The sequence below is a fragment of the Bufo gargarizans genome, chromosome 1, assembly GCF_014858855.1.
Source record: "Bufo gargarizans isolate SCDJY-AF-19 chromosome 1, ASM1485885v1, whole genome shotgun sequence".
Lineage (NCBI taxonomy): Eukaryota > Metazoa > Chordata > Amphibia > Anura > Bufonidae > Bufo > Bufo gargarizans.
This window is the reverse complement of record NC_058080.1, coordinates 399,553,899-399,574,794: the sequence shown is the minus strand read 5'-3', so window position 1 is coordinate 399,574,794 and position 20,896 is coordinate 399,553,899. Positions and strand designations below refer to the sequence as shown.

At 46.9% G+C, this 20,896-nt stretch overlaps 1 protein-coding gene across 3 annotated transcripts in view; it reads right to left on the bottom strand.

Annotated features, from left to right (window-relative positions):
• LOC122921092 (A-kinase anchor protein 2-like) overlaps nt 1–17,489 on the bottom strand; it is a 376,427-nt gene extending 358,938 nt beyond the window's left edge. For all 3 annotated transcript variants that reach the window (XM_044271024.1, XM_044271040.1, XM_044271032.1), the window contains exon 1: nt 17,278–17,489. In XM_044271024.1, the coding sequence (XP_044126959.1) occupies nt 17,278–17,322 (45 nt within the window). In that variant the 5' untranslated portion in view covers nt 17,323–17,489. The remainder of the gene's footprint in view (nt 1–17,277) is intronic.
• Between the last annotated feature and the right edge of the window lie 3,407 nt (nt 17,490–20,896).

Here is a 20,896-nt window from a genome sequence, read left to right as displayed (position 1 = left end):
AATTATACAAACCTCACTGTACTCCATAAAATAAAATATGCTATTGTATCAATTTATTAGAAATGTAGCCATTTTACTGAATTGTTAAGTTACTACCCTGCTTTCTCGCTTGCAAGGCAAATCTATCCAATTTTACTGCTCTTCAAGGGTATTTATTGGATGTAAAGCTGTATAATTTGCTATAGCTTCCATTAAACGGATACTCCATTGGCAACAAACTATCACTGGGGCGATCAGTTTGTGTCCCTGCAGGAATCCGTGGCTTGCTTATCATTTCCCCTGCAGCAACCCCTGCAGGAGAAATGTAGTATTACTTGGTAGCTATACAGATGATTCTTTGTAATTCACAATGCGGGACCTACTTTTACAGAGCTCTATGATGTCCCTCCACATGCTGTAATAAAGTATATGTTTTATAGGGTTATCTTAATGAGGCAACCACTTTAAAAAGGACCTATCACCTCTCCTGACGTGTCTGTGTTAGTAACTTGCTTGGGTGTTTCCATGCACAGTCCCACACTATCCAATCAGTGCTATGCAAAGACATGTCCCCCAACTGGTAACACCGAGCTAGACCTGCTGGCAATTTATTCATAAACTTCTAGAAGGAATAACAGAGGAATGGCACAACACAGTTATATGAAAAGATGCTCTAAAATCAGGAATTATAATCACTGTGCTAACTATTCTAATATTGGTTGCAACTTGCCTTTCCTGGAAAGCAATAACTCAGAATATATGCAGAGAACTTTTAACAACTTAAATAAAAAGGAAAATGTAAAGAGGTGGTGCCACTAATATAAATGTATCTCGCACAACAGATATCAATGTCTAGAAATATCACCATTTATCAAAACAGCCTTATTCTACAGTCATTAGACTGCCATTGCACCCTGTGGCAAATCAGTTTTGATATTCAGTTCCTGTAGGTTATGTCCTGCATTGTAGACTTGTAATGTAGGACATAGGGAACGTCATTGGTAAAAACATGGTTAGTGTCACATGATCTGCTGATGTCAGGATACATCTCACTGCCCTCAGGCGTAAGGGAACAGCAGTCACATGATCTGCTGATGTCAGCATGCATCTCACTGCCCTCAGGCGTAAGGGAACAGCAGTCACATGATCTGCTGATGTCAGGATACATGTCACTGCCCTCAGGCGTAAGGGAACAGCATTCACATGATCTGCTGATGTCAGGATACATCTCACTGCCCTCAGGAGTAAGGGAACAGCAGTCACATGATCTGCTGATGTCAGGATACATGTCACTGCCCTCAGGCGTAAGGGAACAGCAGTCACATGATCTGCTGATGTCAGGATACATCTCACTGCCCTCAGGAGTAAGGGAACAGCAGTCACATGATCTGCTGATGTCAGGATACATGTCACTGCCCTCAGGCGTAAGGGAACAGCATTCACATGATCTGCTGATGTCAGGATACATCTCACTGCCCTCAGGAGTAAGGGAACAGCAGTCACATGATCTGCTGATGGCAGGATACATCTCACTGCCCTCAGGCGTAAGGGTACAGCAGTCACATGATTTGCTGATGGCAGGATACATCTCACTGCCCTCAGGCGTAAGGGAACAGCAGTCACATGATCTGCTGATGTCAGGATACATGTTACTGCCCTCATGCGTAAGGGAACAGCAGTCACATGATCTGCTGATGGCAGGATACATCTCACTGCCCTCAGGAGTAAGGGAACAGCAGTCACATGATCTGCTGATGTCAGGATACATCTCACTGCCCTCAGGCGTAAGGGTACAGCAGTCACATGATCTGCTGATGGCAGGATACATCTCACTGCCCTCAGGCGTAAGGGAACAGCAGTCACATGATCTGCTGATGGCAGGATACATCTCACTGCCCTCAGGCGTAAGGGAACAGCAGTCAAATGATCTGCTGATGTCAGGATACATGTTACTGCCCTCAGGCGTAAGGGAACAGCAGTCACATGATCTGCTGATGTCAGGATACATCTCACTGCCCTCAGGAGTAAGGGAACAGCAGTCACATGATCTGCTGATGTCAGCATGCATCTCACTGCCCTCAGGCGTAAGGGAACAGCAGTCACATGATCTGCTGATGGCAGGATACATCTCACTGCCCTCAGGAGTAAGGGAACAGCAGTCACATGATCTGCTGATGGCAGGATACATCTCACTGCCCTCAGGCGTAAGGGAACAGCAGTCAAATGATCTGCTGATGTCAGGATACATGTTACTGCCCTCAGGCGTAAGGGTACAGCAGTCACATGATCTGCTGATGTCAGGATACATGTTACTGCCCTCAGGCGTAAGGGAACAGCAGTCACATGATCTGCTGATGTCAGGATACATGTTACTGCCCTCAGGCGTAAGGGAACAGCAGTCACATGATCTGCTGATGGCAGGATACATCTCACTGCCCTCAGGAGTAAGGGAACAGCAGTCACATGATCTGCTGATGGCAGGATACATCTCACTGCCCTCAGGCGTAAGGGAACAGCAGTCAAATGATCTGCTGATGTCAGGATACATGTTACTGCCCTCAGGCGTAAGGGAACAGCAGTCACATGATCTGCTGATGGCAGGATGCATCTCACTGCCCTCAGGCGTAAGGGTACAGCAGTCACATGATCTGCTGATGGCAGGATACATCTCACTGCCCTCAGGAGTAAGGGAACAGCAGTCACATGATCTGCTGATGGCAGGATGCATCTCACTGCCCTCAGGCGTAAGGGAACAGCAGTCACATGATCTGCTGATGTCAGGATGCATCTCACTGCCCTCAGGAGTAAGGGAACAGCAGTCACATGATCTGCTGATGGCAGGATGCATCTCACTGCCCTCAGGCGTAAGGGAACAGCAGTCACATGATCTGCTGATGTCAGGATGCATCTCACTGCCCTCAGGCGTAAGGGAACAGCAGTCACATGATCTGCTGATGTCAGGATGCATCTCACTGCCCTCAGGCGTAAGGGAACAGCAGTCACATGATCTGCTGATGTCAGGATGCATCTCACTGCCCTCAGGCGTAAGGGAACAGCAGTCACATGATCTGCTGATGTCAGGATGCATCTCACTGCCCTCAGGCGTAAGGGAACAGCAGTCACATGATCTGCTGATGTCAGGATGCATCTCACTGCCCTCAGGCGTAAGGGTACAGCAGTCACATGATCTGCTGATGTCAGCATGCATCTCACTGCCCTCAGGCGTAAGGGTACAGCAGTCACATGATCTGCTGATGTCAGCATGCATCTCACTGCCCTCAGGCGTAAGGGAACAGCAGTCACATGATCTGCTGATGTCAGGATGCATCTCACTGCCCTCAGGCGTAAGGGAACAGCAGTCACATGATCTGCTGATGTCAGGATGCATCTCACCGCCCTCAGGCGTAAGGGAACAGCATTCACATGATCTGCTGATGTCAGGATGCATCTCACCGCCCTCAGGCGTAAGGGAACAGCAGTCACATGATCTGCTGATGTCAGGATACATCTCACCGCCCTCATGCGTAAGGGAACAGCAGTCACATGATCTGCTGATGTCAGGATACATCTCACCGCCCTCAAGCGTAAGGAAACAGCAGTCACATGATCTGCTGATGTCAGGATACATCTCACCGCCCTCAAGCGTAAGGAAACAGCAGTCACATGATCTGCTGATGTCAGGATACATCTCACCGCCCTCAAGCGTAAGGAAACAGCAGTCACATGATCTGCTGATGGCAGGATACATCTCACTGCCCTCAGGCGTAAGGGAACAGCAGTCAAATGACAAGTGAGAGCTAGAGTAACTGATGAAAATACACTTTACGGTGAAAAGTGCTGCAGATTATGGCACAACCCCATTAAAGGATAAGTACAATGGATAATCTTTTTATTTTATTTTTTTGCATTTTAAATAAAATTATGCAACTTTGAAAATATTCTTCATTAGTCTATTAGTCTAACAGAGAATAAACAAACCCAGTGTACTCTAATCCTGCAGTCTCTTAGTCAGGAATGTGTACCCTAGTCTGTTACCATAGAGACGCATACGTCTGCATAGGAGCTATAAACATAGAAAAATAGTTTTAGAAAAAAAAACTTTCTAGAAGCAAAACTTCCCAACAGCTCCCAAGTGACAAATCTTCTGTATCATCAACTACATTTGTCTAAGGCTACTTTCACACTTGCATTTAACTTTTCCGGTATTGAGATCCCTGTCAATGGGGACAAAACGGAACTGAACAGAACTGAATGCCTCAAAATGCATTCTATTGCAAGCAGCAGTTTTCTTTCCGTCATGGGATGCGGCACAAAACGGAATGACACACAATGCAAGTCAATGGTCGCAGATCCGTTTTCTTGGACACAATAGAAAACGGATCCGTCCTCCATTGACTTTCAATGGAGTTCATGATGGATCCGTCTTGGCTATGTTAAAGATAATACAACCGGATCCGTTCATAATGGATGCAGCCAGTTGTATTATCAAAAACGGAAGCAGTTTTGCTGAACCCTGCCGGATTAGGCAAAAACACAAGTGTGAAGGAAGCCTTACGGTGGCTTATTGATGGACTGGAGAAATGTGATAAAATATAGGTAAAGTCCTCCTTTAGTGTCCCTGTATATAAAGTGACTGGGGGAAATTTATCAAAACTGGTGTAAGGGAAAACTGGTCTAGTTGCCCATAGCAACCAATCAAAATACACCTTTCATTTTTCAGAGCTCCTTTGCAAAATGAAAGGATCAATCTGATTGCTACAGGCAATTAAGCCACCTTTTTGTTGCACCAGTTTTGATAAATCTCCCCCATTATGTAGCCAAAATGCATGGAAACATTATCACATGCTATAACGCTGTGTATGGTAAAATATTGGAAGGAGTGTATATTATTTTGTGTATGTCTATGTAGTGACTAATTGATTTGCATGCCACTGTCTTGTGGTTGATGGAAAATAAAAGCTGTTTGGACTTTTAACCCCTGAAATATGCGAGTCTGTCATTGTCCGCACCCTCCACCAAATGTCGCGAGTCTGTGTGCTTGTGGTGGGGTTGGCAATGACAGACTCACAAATTTCAATGGTAATAGTCCGAACAGATTTTCTTTTCCATCCAATTTTCCCCCAGGACTGTGACTGTGACAAGGGGACATCCTCTGCGTCTGGAGGAAGGAAGGTTTGTACACAAACATAGAAGAGGATTCTTTACGGTAAGAGCAGTGAGACTATGGAACTCTTTGCCTGAGGAGGTGGTGATGGTGAGTACAATAAAGGAATTCAAGAGGGGCCTGGATGTATTTCTGGAGTGTAATAATATTACAGGCTATAGCTACTAGAGAGGGGTCGTTGATCCAGGGAGTTATTCTGATTGCCTGATTGGAGTCAGGAAGGAATTTTTTATTCCCCTAAAGTGGGGAAAATTGGCTTCTACCTCACAGTTTTTTTTTTGCCTTCCTCTGGATCAACTTGCAGGATGACAGGCCGAACTGGATGGACAAATGTCTTTTTTCGGCCTTATGTACTATGTTACTAAGACAGTGGCATGCAAACCAATTAGTAACTTTTTGAAGCATTGACATGTGACATACACAAAATAAAACATGTTACCCATCTCAGCGCTAACTATACATTAGGTTACCTCACCTATGTATTACAAGTCCAAACACAGAGGGATCAGGCTCTGCACAGCCTCCACAGTAAGTGCAACTTCCTGGTACCGACTCTGAATGAGCCTTTCGGGCTTGTTTTTATTCCCCACTAACGGGGGCAGCAATTACACCTGGGTTCGTTTCAGGCTAGGGGAAATACCGTACCAGATTAGGATGGAATGGCAAGTCCCTCTACCTACCCACCATTCTATAAAAATCTAGGCCTAATACTTCAAAGAAAAGTAACTCTGCAAACTACACTTTGCCAAAACAACAGCTTTCCTGGATTCTTTTACCTCTGGATGAGATATTCACTCCCTCCAGTACTTACCATACACAATTTGAGTTACCATACACAGTGTTACATTGCACTGTGCAAAGTAAGGCTCATGTACACAGGCGTAGTACAGCTCCCCTCAACCTCTGAGTTCATATAAATCTGTAAGTCATATGCCTCTGATTTGATTCGGAATCATACAAAGGATTTTTCTGTTTGATACTGGAATGAAAACTTCTGGCGTACTCCTTTGAATGCTTTATGTCCAACAGCATCCCCTTAGAAACAATGCTCCTGGGAGAAAATACCTGCATACTTAGGGCATAGCAGTGCTTCATAAGGCAGCACAAATGTGACTGTGACTAAGGAGCCATAAAGGCTCCATTCACTCTGCCATGTGCATGAGGCCTAAAATAATATTACATCTATAAGATCATTGTTATTCTATTGTATCTTAAAGGCTATGATTGCATTTTACTCATTTTGTGCTAAATTCATTTTTTCAATTGGTCTTTATAAAAAAAAATATAAATATTGAGCCATTCTGTCACAAAGGGCTAACTGTTTTTCTAGCTGTGTGACTGGTACTTTCACTTTGTGCCCTTATCTCTGTAAATTACTAAAAGGTCATAAACAGATACTGAAGGCACACTGTTATCAGTAAGATAAGACCTGAGCTATAATGAGTGTTTGTAATTAATGTCAGAGATCAGGTCAGAGGTCAGGTGACCTAGCTGATGGAACAGAGAGAAAATTCAGATCCTGCTACTAGAGACACTCAAGGCAGCACAAAGACAGTGGTTCAACATTTTTAATAAAGATCAAAAATAAATTTTAGCTAAAAATGAGTAAAATGCAATGATAAAAAAAATCTCTATCAAAGGTGTACATAGCCTTTAAGCTGTTTTGTGAATAGTTGTTAATTTTCTGCATTACACCCCATACACACCCCAGAATGGTATCAATGAAAAGGACAGATCATCCCGATCATCCCACAAATTTTTTTTAGAATTCCACCCCATTTGGAATTTTTTTTCCTGCTTCCCACCACATTGTATGCAACCATAAATGGTGCCATTAGAAAGTGCATCTTGTACTACTATACTACTTTGCACAGTACACGCCTCCAAAGCAGCCTAGGTCAGCACTACAGACCGTCCATTTGTGCCAGTGACATCACCGGGCTCACTGCTAGGCGGAAGTCTCCGCCTAACATAATGAGGAGAAGCCCGATATGTCACCGGCAGTAAACAGACCGGCGAAAGGCAAGGGGGAGCATCGGAGTAAGGAAATGCTGCGATGCTCTATTCATATATATGGTAGTAAAAGAATAAAGAAGAGCTCATATCTAGGTACAGCCCTGAACCCGGAGAACTCCTTCAATAGAAATAATTTATTAAGTAGCAAATCTACTAAATAAAATGCTCTGCACCCGTTATGACGAACCATCAATGCACAAGAATTCATCAACCCTGCACCTTGTCAACATGTTCCTGTGCTTAAAGGGGTTCTCCAAGATTTAACAATTGATATCAATATCACATTAGAGGGGTCTAACACTTCGCACCCTTGTCCGTCAGCTGTTTTGCAGTAGCTGCAAAGCAAGAAATAGGGGCAAGAACTACACAGCTCATCCACTGTGTGGAGACTGCTGGTTGCTGCAGTGCTGCTCCCATTTACTTTAATAACAAAAGTAGCAGAGTTCCGGCCCCTATTTGAGCTGCTGAACTGCTGATATTGATGATCTCTCCTAGGGTTACCTACCTGAGGGATAGGTCATCAATCAGAAAGACCACACTCCCTAAACTGACAGGGAGAGAGCTGCAGCAGAAAGAACACATCTCCTAAACTGTGATAGGGAGACAGCTACAACAGAAAGAACACACTCCCTAAACTGACAGGGAGAGAGCGGCAGCAGAAAGGATACATCCCCTGAACTGTGACAGGGAGACAGCTACAACAGAAAGACCACACTCCATAAACTGACAGGGAGAGAGCGGCAGCGGAAAGGACACATCTCCTAAACTGTGATAGGGAGACAGCTACAACAGAAAGAACACACCCCCTAAACTGACAGGGAGAGAGCGGCAGCAGAAAGGATACATCCCCTGAACTGTGACAGGGAGACAGCTACAACAGAAAGACCAGACTCCCTAAACTGACAGGGAGAGAGCGGCAGCAGAAAGGACACATCTCCTAAACTGTGATAGGGAGACAGCTACAACAGAAAGACCACACTCCATAAACTGACAGGGAGAGAGCTGCAGCAGAAAGGATACATCCCCTGAACTTTTATAGGAAGAGAGTTGCAGCAGAAAGGATACATGCCTAAACTGACAGGGAGAGAGCGGCAGCAGAAAGGATACATCCCCTGAACTGTGACAGGGAGACAGCTACAACAGAAAGACCACACTCCCTAAACTGACAGGGAGAGAGCGGCAGCAGAAAGGACACATCTCCTAAACTGTGACAGGGAGACAGCTACAACAGAAAGACCACACTCCATAAACTGACAGGGAGAGAGCGGCAGCAGAAAGGTTACATCCCATGAACTTTTATAGGGAGAGAGTTGCAGCATAAAGGATACATCTCCTAAACTGTGATAGGGAGAGAGCTGCAGCAGAAAGGATACGTCCCCTGAACTTTCATAGGGAGAGAGCTGCAGCAGAAATCATCCCCTGAACTTTCATAGGGAGAGAGCTGCAGCAGAAAGGATACATTCCCTGAACTTTCATAGTGAGAGAGCTGCAGCAGAAAGGATACATTCCCTGAACTTTCATAGGGAGAGAGCTGCAGCAGAAAGGATACATTCCCTGAACTTTCATAGGGAGAGAGCTGCAGCAGAAAGGATACATTCCCTGAACTTTCATAGGGAGAGAGCTGCAGCAGAAAGGATACATTCCCTGAACTTTTATAGGGAGAGAGCTGCAGCAGAAAGGATACATCCCCTGAACTTTGATAGGGAGAGAGCTGTAGCAGAATGGATACATCCCTCGAACTTTGATAGGAAGAGAGCTGCAGCAAAAAAGACACACTCCCTGAGCTGTGATAGGGAGAGAGATGCAGCAGAAAGGACATGCCCCCCAAGAAAGGACATGCCCTCCGAGTTGCTAGTTTGAAATAAATCTAGTAGAGCAATGAATGGGGAGATCTCTGGATCCATGTGAGGTACAGGGCTGGTTCTACTACAGTATACTATGTCTGATTTCTATTTTTTATGTTACTCCTGGGATAACCCGTTTAAGGAGGCAATGGTTCTAATATCATACTAGCAGTTTGCTTTTCTGTGTTTAGTAAAATGGACCAAATGGGCCACTCACCACACCTCCGATTTATTTGGGCACCTTTATTTCCTGCAAATACTTCCTTTCAAGGCAAACACCCACCGCTGAATGAGGTCAAAATCCTGGTGGGTGCTCTGCTGACTGTACATGTAGCTGCGTCCACTCAGCTCAGCGCTGCCCACCAGGACATCACAGCAAGCAGGCAGCAATAATCAGCAGAATGGCTCAAAAATCAAGTGTTGCTTATGGCAACCATCCAGAGTCCAACTTTCTTAGTAAGGGTTAGAAAAGGCATGCAAGCATCTAATTTGTCACTATAGCAACACCACTGCTTTTTCTCTGCGCTGTCCCCCACTGTGTCAATGGAGCTCTATAGAAATGATAAGGCGTGGGTGAAACCAAAATCTGTATCTACACCTAATATACTGCTGGGGTGGAACCCAACTACAGTACGGCACTACTGGAGACATAAATCAACACAAGAAAACCGCAGTTTTCTTTCTTTATGAATATAACCCCCCATGCCGCAGCCTGATCTGCAAGTACGCCTACAACAGAAAGAAATACAGTCATTGACAGGTAATAAGAGCTCTCCGTAACACGGGTCTTAAAGGAGGTCTCCGACTAAAAGCATTACTACACAATGAATAGGGCACTTCTGAAATATACATGAAATAAAGATATTGTAAGGTTTTTATGCACATTGGTAGCGCCCCCTGCTGTTTATCCTACTGGTCCACCTTCTTCTGTATTCAGTGGTGGACTGACATGCTCAGTAGCGTCCCCTCCTCAGTGCCGGCATAGTGGCCTCCAGACGCCTTTCATCTATTCACCCCTACTTCTAAATTCATAGAAATATACAGCTATATCTCCCTCTAGACCAGGGATGGCCAACCAGTGGCTCTTGAGCCGCATGCGGCTCTTTGCTTTCTCAAGTGATGCTCTAGCTGTGGAGCCAGGAAGCAGTCAGACCGGCTCACTCTGCACCCCATGCTCAGATCTCTTCTCCTGATCGGGTACTGTTACTACTTTGCAGCTCCAGCTCACTCTCCACTACGTCCTGATGCACACAGTGTGAGAACGTAGTACATAGAGACACGCACTATGACCTGACGTTGTGCTCATCAGGTCACAGTGGAGAGCGTGTCAGACCTGCAGAGTAGCAGGTGCCCGAGCAGGAGCCCAGTGCTTGATCAGGAGAGGGAAGAGATTTATTTAAATCATAGAACTGAGCATGGGGGTCTGATCTAAGCATGGGAGGTTCTGATCTGTGCATGGGGGGGTCCTGGTCTGGGCAATGGGAGTCTGATCTGAGCAATGGGGGTCCTGATCTAAGCAATGGGGATCTGATCTGAGCAATGGGGGTCAGATCTGAGCATGGAGGGATCAGATCTGAGAAGGGGGGAGTCAGATCTGAGAAGGGGGGGTCAGATCTGAGCATGGGGTGGAGATCTGAGCATGGGGAGGAGATCTGACACTGGAAGTCTGATTTGTGTTGTCTGATCCGAGCATTGGGGTCTGATGAGGTTTGGGGATCTTATTTTAGGTCAGATGAGGATTGGGGATCTGATTTAGGAGTCTAATCTGAGGTCTGATGAAAAATATATTTTTTCTTTTTTTCTCTGCTAATGAAAAAAAAGGAAAAAAATATTTTTTATCAGACCTCAAATCAGATGAAAAATATTTTATTTCTCTTATTTTTATTTGTTAAAACCTAGGTGCATCTTGTAGGGCGAAAAATATGGTGACTTGTGTGTAAATGTATAGCTTGTGGCTCCTGGTAGTCATACATTTATTTTTTTGGGGTTCTTTGTGTCTGTAAGGTTGGCCACCCCTGCTCTAGACAGTGGAGAAGGAAATTGTGAGGCATTATATACCATACGTATCTCTGGAGCTATAAGTGAGGGACTATTTTCTATGCAGGGGAGGAAGGGGTTAGAGGGGTTGTCCAGGCTTTTAATATTGATGACCCATCCTCAGGATAGGTAATCAGTATCAGATTGGCAGGGGTCCGATAACCAGCACCTCTGCCAATCAGCTCTATGAAAAAAAGGCACATGCGCATTCTCCTCTCTCTCTCTTCCGGCTTACCATAGACATAGCAGCAGGGGGCAGAAGGAGAGACAGGAGAAGGCATGTCGGTGGGGGTGTCAGGTATAGGACCCCGTCAATCTGATAGGATAGGTCATCAATATTAAAGGCCTGGAAAACCCCTTTAACAAGAGCTAATTGCAATGCATCCTGGGAGATGAAAGTGCCTGATGAGCTGCTGCTCCCCCACAGAAAGGAAAGAAGGTCCTCCAGATAAGTAAGAGTTTTTAAAAACGCATTTAAAATTTGTGGGATAACCCCTTTAACATCTAACTTTGGAGATGTAAGGTGACCACAGAAAGGATTTCCAAAGTGTAAAACACATCTGTAACATAAAGCTCATGTTGGCGACACTGACGGGATTTACTAAGGCCTCATGCACACGACAGTATTTTTTCACGGTCCGCAAAAACAGGGTCCGTAGGTCCGTGATCCGTGACCGTTTTTTCGTCCGTGGGTCTTCCTTGATTTTTGGAGGATCCACGGACATGAAAAAAAAATCGTTTTGGTGTCCGCCTGGCCGTGCGGAGCCAAACGGATCCGTCCTGAATTACAATGCAAGTCAATGGGGACGGATCCGTTTGACGTTGACACAATATGGTGCCATTTCAAACGGATCCGTCCCCATTGACTTTCAATGTAAAGTCTGGAGTTCTTTTTTACCATCGGATTGGAGTTTTCTCCAATCCGATGGTATATTTTAACTTGAAGCGTCCCCATCACCATGGGAACGCCTCTATGTTAGAATATACTGTCGGATATGAGTTACATCGTGAAAACTCATTTCCGACAGTATATTCTAACACAGAGGCGTTCCCATGGTGATGGGGACGCTTCTAGTTAGAATATACTACAAACTGTGTACATGACTGCCCCCTGCTGCCTGGCAGCCCTGATCTCTTACAGGGGGCCGTGATCAGCACAATTAACTCCTCAGGTGCCGCACCTGAAGGGGTTAATTGTACTATCATATCCCCCTGTAAGAGATCAGGGCTGCCAGGCAGCAGGGGGCAGACCCCCCCCCCTCCCCAGTTTGAATATCATTGGTGGCCAGTGCGGCCCCCCCCTCCCTACCTCTATTGTAATAAATCGTTGGTGGCACAGTGTGCGCCCCCCATCGCCCCCCCTCCCTCCCTCTATTGTAATAAATCGTTGGTGGCACAGTGTGCGCCCCCCATCGGCCCCCCTCCCTCTATAGCAGTAACAACATTGGTGGCCAGTGTGCGGCCTCCCATCTCCCCCCCCCCCCAATCATTGGTGGCAGCGTAGTTCCGATCAGAGTCCCAGTTTAATCGCTGGGGCTCCGATCGGTAACCATGGCAACCAGGAAGCTACTGCAGCCCTGGTTGCCATGGTTACTTAGCAATAGTACAATAGTAGAAGATTCATACTTACCTGCTGGCTGCTGCGATGTCTGTGACCGGCCGGGAGCTCCTCCTACTGGTAAGTGACAGTTCATTTAGCAATGCGCCGCACAGACCTGTCACTTACCAGTAGGTGGAGCTCCCGGCCGGACACGAACATCGCAGCAGCCAGCAGGTAACTATGAATCTTCTACTATTGTACTATTGCTAAGTAACCATGGCAACCAGGACTGCAGTAGCGTCCTGGTTGCCATGGTTACCGATCGGAGCCCCAGCGATTAAACTGGGACTCCGATCGGAACTCCGCTGCCACCAATGATCGGAGGGGGGGGAGATGGGAGGCCGCACACTGGCCACCAATGTTGTTAATGCTATATAGGGAGGGGGGCCGATGGGGGGCGCACACTGTGCCACCAACGATTTATTACAATAGAGGGAGGAAGGGGGGGGGCGATGGGGGACACACACTGTGCCACCAACGATTTATTACAATAGAGGGGGGAAGGGGGGGGCCCGATGGGGGGCGCACACTGTGCCACCAACGATTTATTACAATAGAGGGAGGAAGGGGGGGGGCCGCACACTGGCCACCAAGCTATTATTACAATAGAGGGAGGGAGGGGGGGCCGCACTGGCCACCAATGATATTCAAACTGGGGAGGGGGGGGTCTGCCCCCTGCTGCCTGGCAGCCCTGATCTCTTACAGGGGGATATGATAGTACAATTAACCCCTTCAGGTGCCGCACCTGAAGGGGTTAATTGTACGGATCACGGCCCCCTGTAAGAGATCGGGTGCTGCCAGGCAGCAGGGGGCAGTCTTGTACACAGTTTGTAGTGTATTCTAACTAGAAGCGTCCCCATCACCATGGGAACGCCTCTGTGTTAGAATATACTGTCGGATATGAGTTTTCACGAAGTGAAAACTTAGATCTGAAAAAGCTTTTACGCAGATCTAACAGGATCCGTCTGTATGAAAGCAACCTACGGCCACGGATCACGGACACGGATGCCAATCTTGTGTGCATCCGTGTTCTTTCACGGACCCATTGACTTGAATGGGTCCGTGAACCGTTGTCCGTCAAAAAAATAGGACAGGTCTATTTTTTTGACGGACAGGATACACGGATCACGGCCTCGGCTGCAAAACAGTGCATTTTCCGATTTTTCCACGGACCCATTGAAAGTCAATGGGTCCGCGAAAAAAAACCCGAAAACGGCACAACGGCCACGGATGCACACAACGGTCGTGTGCATGAGGCCTAAGACTGGCAAATCTGCTAATGGGCACAGTGTGGGATCAAATATATAGCAGCCGCTACAGAAAAGTAATAAGGTGGAGCAGCCACTGAACATCTGACTGTACCCTGGTCTACTGGCAATGTCAGTAATTGACATGGACAAGAGATAATGAACATGAGCCTAACACGTTTCAGTGTGTGTCGCTCATCTAAGGAAAGGGTAAAGAACCAACCTGAAACACGTAAGGCTACTTTGACACTTGCGGCAGAGTGATCCGGTAAGCAGTTCCGTCGCCGGAACTGCCTGCCGCATCCGGCAAAACGTATGCCAACTGATGGCATTTGTAAGACTGATCAGGATCCTGATCATTCTGAAAAATGCCTGATCAGTCAAAAAAATGCATTGAAATGCCGGATCCGTCTTTCCAGTGGCATTTATTTCTTTCACCTTTTTTTCGGTCAGCGCATGCGCAAACCGGAAGGACAGATCCGGCATTCCGGTATTTTGAATGCCGGATCGGGCACTAATACATTCCTATGGAAAAAAAATGCCGGCATTCAGGCAAGTCTTCAGTTTTTTTCGCCGGAAATAAAACCGTAGCATGCTACGGTTTTCTCTTTTGCCTGATCAGTCAAACCTGAACGGATTACTCTCCATTCAGAATGCATGGGGATAAAACTGATCAGTTATTTTCCGGTATAGAGCCCCTAGGACAGAACTCAGTGCCGGAAAAGAAAAACGCTAGTGTGAAAGTACCCTTAGCCAGCTGACTACTGTCTGTATGAATCACTCCAAACTTGTACAGGCAATGGGTTACACAAAAGCTGGGAACCTGAGCCTCCTGAACACTTGTCTACACTTCCAGCACCACACGAGGAGCGCTCTGTGGTCCTTCTTGGTTTCATCATTTTTATGTGTTCTCTGGAGCTCCATGAATGGTAGATACCCCTGTTAAAGGCACCTAAACAGTTGCAGAATTTACTAGAAAAGAATATTTATTACATGCCCTGTTACCTATGAAGGTGAGGACGAAGTTAGAAGGTGAAGGGTAGTAATCGTATGTCCCATGAAGCGCCCCCTGTTTGTGGTTCTTTTAGGTGCATCCTACCTGCCATGGCTCCATTAAGTAGCATGAAGGGCCTAACGTCTGGGTGCTGTCCAAGCGTAGAACAGACAGGACCTGGACTGAGCACCATACTCAATGGGCCAATTCACATGCGCCATTTTCCACATGCCGTGTGCACTTAGGTCCAATTTCCTCACAAAACTGGCCCATTCTAGTGAACTTATGTGCAAAAAAACTGTCCGCACATGGGCGACATCCACGTGCACAGACGGCATGGAGCTCTCTGAACGAGCCCTGAATCAGCCTGATACAACTACACACATCATTTGTGCCCACACCACATCTTATTCTTATCAAAGAGGGTACACATGGCAGAGCCGCACAATTACCCATTAATGAGGCTAATGGATTCCCAAATGAACAATGGCAATTTCCACTTTTCTCTGCAGTCGCCATGTAAAGCGTTCTCTGGGCAGTGGCGGTTGGAGTCGAGCACATGCCGCTGACGACTGTCATGGCACAGCTCTGACAGACACAACAATGGTTCATTCTGTCCGCGATTTCTGACGTATCACATTTCGACAAGACTGTAATTGTGTGGCTTATTGTTCGCACTCTTTCAGCCTGCATTATTGATGCTTTTACTTGCTGCCAAGACACACAGTTAAGCGATACGCAGAAGACCTCCTAATATGAACAGTGACACATGTAAACCATTAAAAGCATGTAATAGTAACAAAAACAACCCCTGATACCATGATGGAAGCATCCTGGCTGAAAAGCACTGTGAGAACTTTATTCATGTGCCCTACAGGCGTCTATGTATATATGTAACAGAGGGGGTCACCCATATGGATAGAGGTAAGTATTAGAGGGGGTCACCCACATTGAGGGATGTAAAAGTGGGCGGTTACCAAAAAGAATGTATGTATGTAAAGGAAGGGGGTTACCCATAAGGATGGATGTAAAAGGAGGGGGGGGGGGGTATCCAAGGATGGATGGATGTAAAGGGGGGGCTACCCATATGGACAGATGTAAAAGAGGAGCGTATGTAAAAGAGGGGGGTTACCCATATGGAAGGATGTAATCGAGGGGATCACCCACATGGATAAATGTATGTAAAAGAGGGGGGTTACCCATATGGAAGGATGTAATCAAGGGGATCACCCACATGGATGAATGTGTGTAAAAGAGGGGGGTTACCTATATTGAAGGATGTAATCAAGGGGATCACCCACATGGATGAATGTGTGTAAAAGAGGGGGCCTATCAATATGGATGTATGCACATAATGGGGGGGGGGGGATCCATATGGATGTTTGGATGTGAAGGGGGGTGTTAGCCATATGGATGAATGTACACAATAGACGGGGGTTACCCATATGGATCTATGTATGTAATGGGGGGGGGGGATTTACCCATATTGATGTATGTACGTAAAAGGATGGGGTTTACTCATATGGATCTATGTATGTAATAGACAGGGTTTACCCATACAGATGTATGTGGGTAATGGGGGGTTACCCATACAAATGTACATATGTACCAGATGGGTGTTACCCATATGGATGTAAGTACGTAATACAGGTAAGTGCCCATATCGATATATTGTACCTCTGTGTGTAATAGAGGGGGGTTGCCCATTCCAGACATCGATCTATCAGCCAAATAATGGCTGTAAGGTTGGAGGACCTGGCGGTGTCCTATACACATGGCCAGCTCCACAGAAATAGCCGTCCGAAGAGTGCCAATAACACAACCAACCATAGCCCGACCGCACATCTGTGCTCGCCATTCGCCAACCTAACAACTGGCTCTCAGCGTAGGAATTATCTGGCGGCATCAAGTAATCTCTGTGTATGTGGCAAACCGGAGCCCACCAAAGCTAGACGCCCACCACTGCCAACCAGGGGTGGAAATCAAAATTAAGGGGCACACTTTGCTTAGGGCATGGACAATACCACCTAATAGATGGGTAAGGGTGGGCGCAGGATGGGTAGGGGTATACGCCTTCTGCACCCATTCACAAGTATCATGAGGACCAGGCTGAGGCACTTTATTCTTGGCATGTGAGAGGTGAGACATGCCCCCAGAAATACATTTTTATTTAGGAGTGCAATATACACCCCCACCACCACAGCAGCCTCAAGATGTTCTGCAGCAGCTGTACCCCCGTTATTCCCTGCACATTCCAGCAGCAGTAGATGAGGCGCCGCAGCCTGCAGCAGGAGAAGCCCGGCGGGCATGGCGCTGCCTCCATTCAGCAACCGTTACTATGGAGAAGCTGTGGGAGTCCTGTGAGGAAACCTCCCGCGCACACAGCACTGACTTACCGCTATGGCTTGCAGGCGCTCCCTGTGCAGCTCTGCCTCCGCCATCCTCAGGTCCCAGGAGAAGAGTGTGTGGTGAGAAGCTGTGCGCCGGAGAGCCTCCCTCACAGTGACGGGCGCGGAGCCGGGCTGCCTCCCATCCCTCTGCTGCTGTCACACCAGCCCGTCATGCTCCCTGGAAGCGCTCACTGCGCCACTTCTACGTCTTTGCTCCTCCTATGTGGTGTCAAGTCACCAGAGGACCCTGGCATCAGCAGCTCACTCCTACAGATGGTTCAGCACGGAGAAGGCTGGCAATGCCCAATGACTAAGCAGGCACGCGTATTCTCGAGGTGTTACTACCACAAATACAGCCTTCACCTCATAGTACTAGTACTCTTATTGTTACTCCTGGAAGAAAAATGAACGGTACAGGTCTGGGAACTTTAGAAATACAAATTATACCACAAGAAATATAACTATAATTCATAATAAGATGGGGGCCCCCACTACCTAGTGGAAAATCATGAAAACAGCAGCAGAAATAGGAATAATTAGCTGAAAACCGACATTATAGAAAAAAGCCAGCCATAAAAAGGAGCGATGGCCTTGCACCGGACTGGGCCCCTCAGCCTCCGGGCTCCACACCAAGGGCTATGGCTATTAGTAACATACATGAACGCAGTGTCTCCATTGTGACCACCTGTCACAATATCATTTCATTCTATTTCAATTGTGCTTTGATGTAATACAGTGAAAACGGCCCAGAAGAACCAAATACCACAGGCCAGCATAAAATACTGGCCCAGGAGAACCAAATACCACAGTCCAGCACAAAATACTGGCCCAGGAGAACCAAATACCACAAACCACCACAAAATACTGGCCCAGGAGAACCAAATACCACAGTTCAGCACAAAATACTGGCCCAGGAGAACCAAATACCACAAACCACCACAAAATACTGGCCCAGGAGAACCAAATACCACAGTCCAGCACAAAATACTGGCCCAGGAGAACCAAATACCACAGTCCAGCACAAAATACTGGCCCAGGAGAACCAAATACCACAGTCCAGCACAAAATACTGGCCCAGGAGAACCAAATACCACAGTCCAGCACAAAATACTGGCCCAGGAGAACCAAATACCACAATGTTGTACAATATACTTCTCCAGCAGAACAAAGTACCACAGTGCAGCACAAAATACTGCCCCAGCAGAACCAGATACCACAGTGCAGCACAAAATACTGCCCAGGAGAACCAAATACCACAGTCCAGCACAAAATACTGGCCCAGGAGAACCAAATACCACAGTCCAGTACAAAATACTGACCCAGGAGAACCAAATACCACAAACCACCACAAAATAATGGCCCAGGAGAACCAAATACCACAATGTTGTACAATATACTTCTCCAGCAGAACAAAGTACAACAGGGCAGCACAAAATACTGCCCCAGCAGAACCAGATACCATAGTGCAGCACAATATACTGCCCCAGCGGAACCAAATACCACAGTGCAGCACAAAATACTGGCCAAGGAGAACCAAATACCACAGTCCAGCACAAAATACTGTCCCAGGAGAACCAAATGCCACAGTCCAGTACAAAATACTGGCCCAGGAGAACCAAATACCACAAACCACCACAAAATACTGGCCCAGGAGAACCAAATACCACAATGTTGTACAATATACTTCTCCAGCAGAACAAAGTACAACAGGGCAGCACAAAATACTGCCCCAGCAGAACCAGATACCATAGTGCAGCACAATATACTGCCCCAGCGGAACCAAATACCACAGTGCAGCACAAAATACTGGCCAAGGAAAACCAAATAGGACAGCGTAGTACAATATACTGCCCTTGCTGAACAAAACACCACAGTGCAATAAGATATTCTGCCCCAGCAGAACCAAGTACCACAGTGTTGTACAATATACTGCCCCAGCAGAACCATGTACCACAGTGTTGTACAATATACTTCTCCAGCAGAACAAAGTACCACAGTGCAGCGCAAAGTACTGCCCCAGCAGAACCAAATACCACAGCACAGTACAATATACTGCCCCTGCAGAACCAAATACCACAGTGCAGTGCAATATACTGCCCCTGCAGAACCAAGTATCACAGTGTAGGTACAATATACTGCCCCGGCAGAACCAAATGCCTCAGTGCAGCACAATATACTGCCCCTGCAGAACCAAGTATCACTGGGTTGCACAATATACTGCCCCAGCAGAACCAAATACCACCTTGCAGCACCATATACTGCCCCTGCAGAACCAAATACCACAGTGCAGCGCAAAGTACTGCCCCAGCAGAACCAAATACCACAGTGCAGAGCAATATACTGCCCCTGCAGAACCAAATACCCCAGTGCAGCGCAAAGTACTGCCCCAGCAGAACCAAATACCACAGTGCAGCGCAATATACTGCCCCTGCAGAACCAAGTATCACAGTGTAGGTACAATATACTGCCCCAGCAGAACCAAATGCCTCAGTGCAGCACAATATACTGCCCCTGCAGAACCAAGTATCACTGTGTTGCACAATATACTGCCCCAGCAGAACCAAATACTACCTTGCAGCACCATATACTGCCCCTGCAGAGCCAAATACCACAGTGCAGCACAATATATAGGACTGGCCATAGACCCTACAGATAAATTTCCCTGGTGAGCTGATGCCCAGGGGGCCACCCAAGTCCTCCTTACGCCACAGGCCAGGTATATAATTATCTGATGCGCTCAGCAATAAATAATTTTTATAGTATCATGTACTTATGCACTTGGCCGGCGGCCGCAAGTGCTCTCCTTAATTTGAATCCTCAGGATGGTGATACAGTTGAATTCTGCGGCAGATGCAGTAGTATTTTGTGCTGCACTGTGGTATTTGGTTCCGCTGAGGCGGTATTTTGTGCAGCACTACAGTATTGCTGGCCGCGCCTACTTGTCTCTGCCTACTTGTAATGCCCTACCTTCTTCTTCAGACCCCCATCAGAACCCCCAGCCTCCATTAGCCTCAGATCAGCCCCCCCATCAGATCTCCAACCCCCATCAGCCTCAAATCAGACCCCCAATCAGCCTCAGATGGGATCCCTCAGCCCCCATCAGACTCAGATTAGACCCCCAATCAGACCCTATCAGCCTCAGATCGCACTCCCTGCCCCACTCAGCCTCAGATTGGACCCTCCAGCCCAGCCCCCATCAGCCTCAGATCAGATGTTACAAAAAATAAACTTACCTCGCTTGCTCCGGACTGCGCCTCATATCCAGGATACACTGTTCCATCGCTTCTTCCGGGTACTGATGCGTACTGTAACCTGACAACGCACAGCGTCAGGTCATAGTGTGTGCCTATGTACACGGTCAGGACACCACAGCGGGACCCGGAATAAGACCAAGGAAGGAGCCTCACCTCCTCGTGCCTCCTACCTGCTAATGATCACTTCCATAATGGAAGCGGTCATCAGCATTCAAACTATAAGACACACTGCCATTCTTTCCCCCAATCCTTGGGGGGAAAAGTATGTCTTATAGTCTGAAAAGTATGGTAAACTGTGGCAAAGGATTCATGCAAGTCTTCTGCAGATTTCCCATTGGCAACAATGAAAGGTGGATTTTGAGCAGATACCA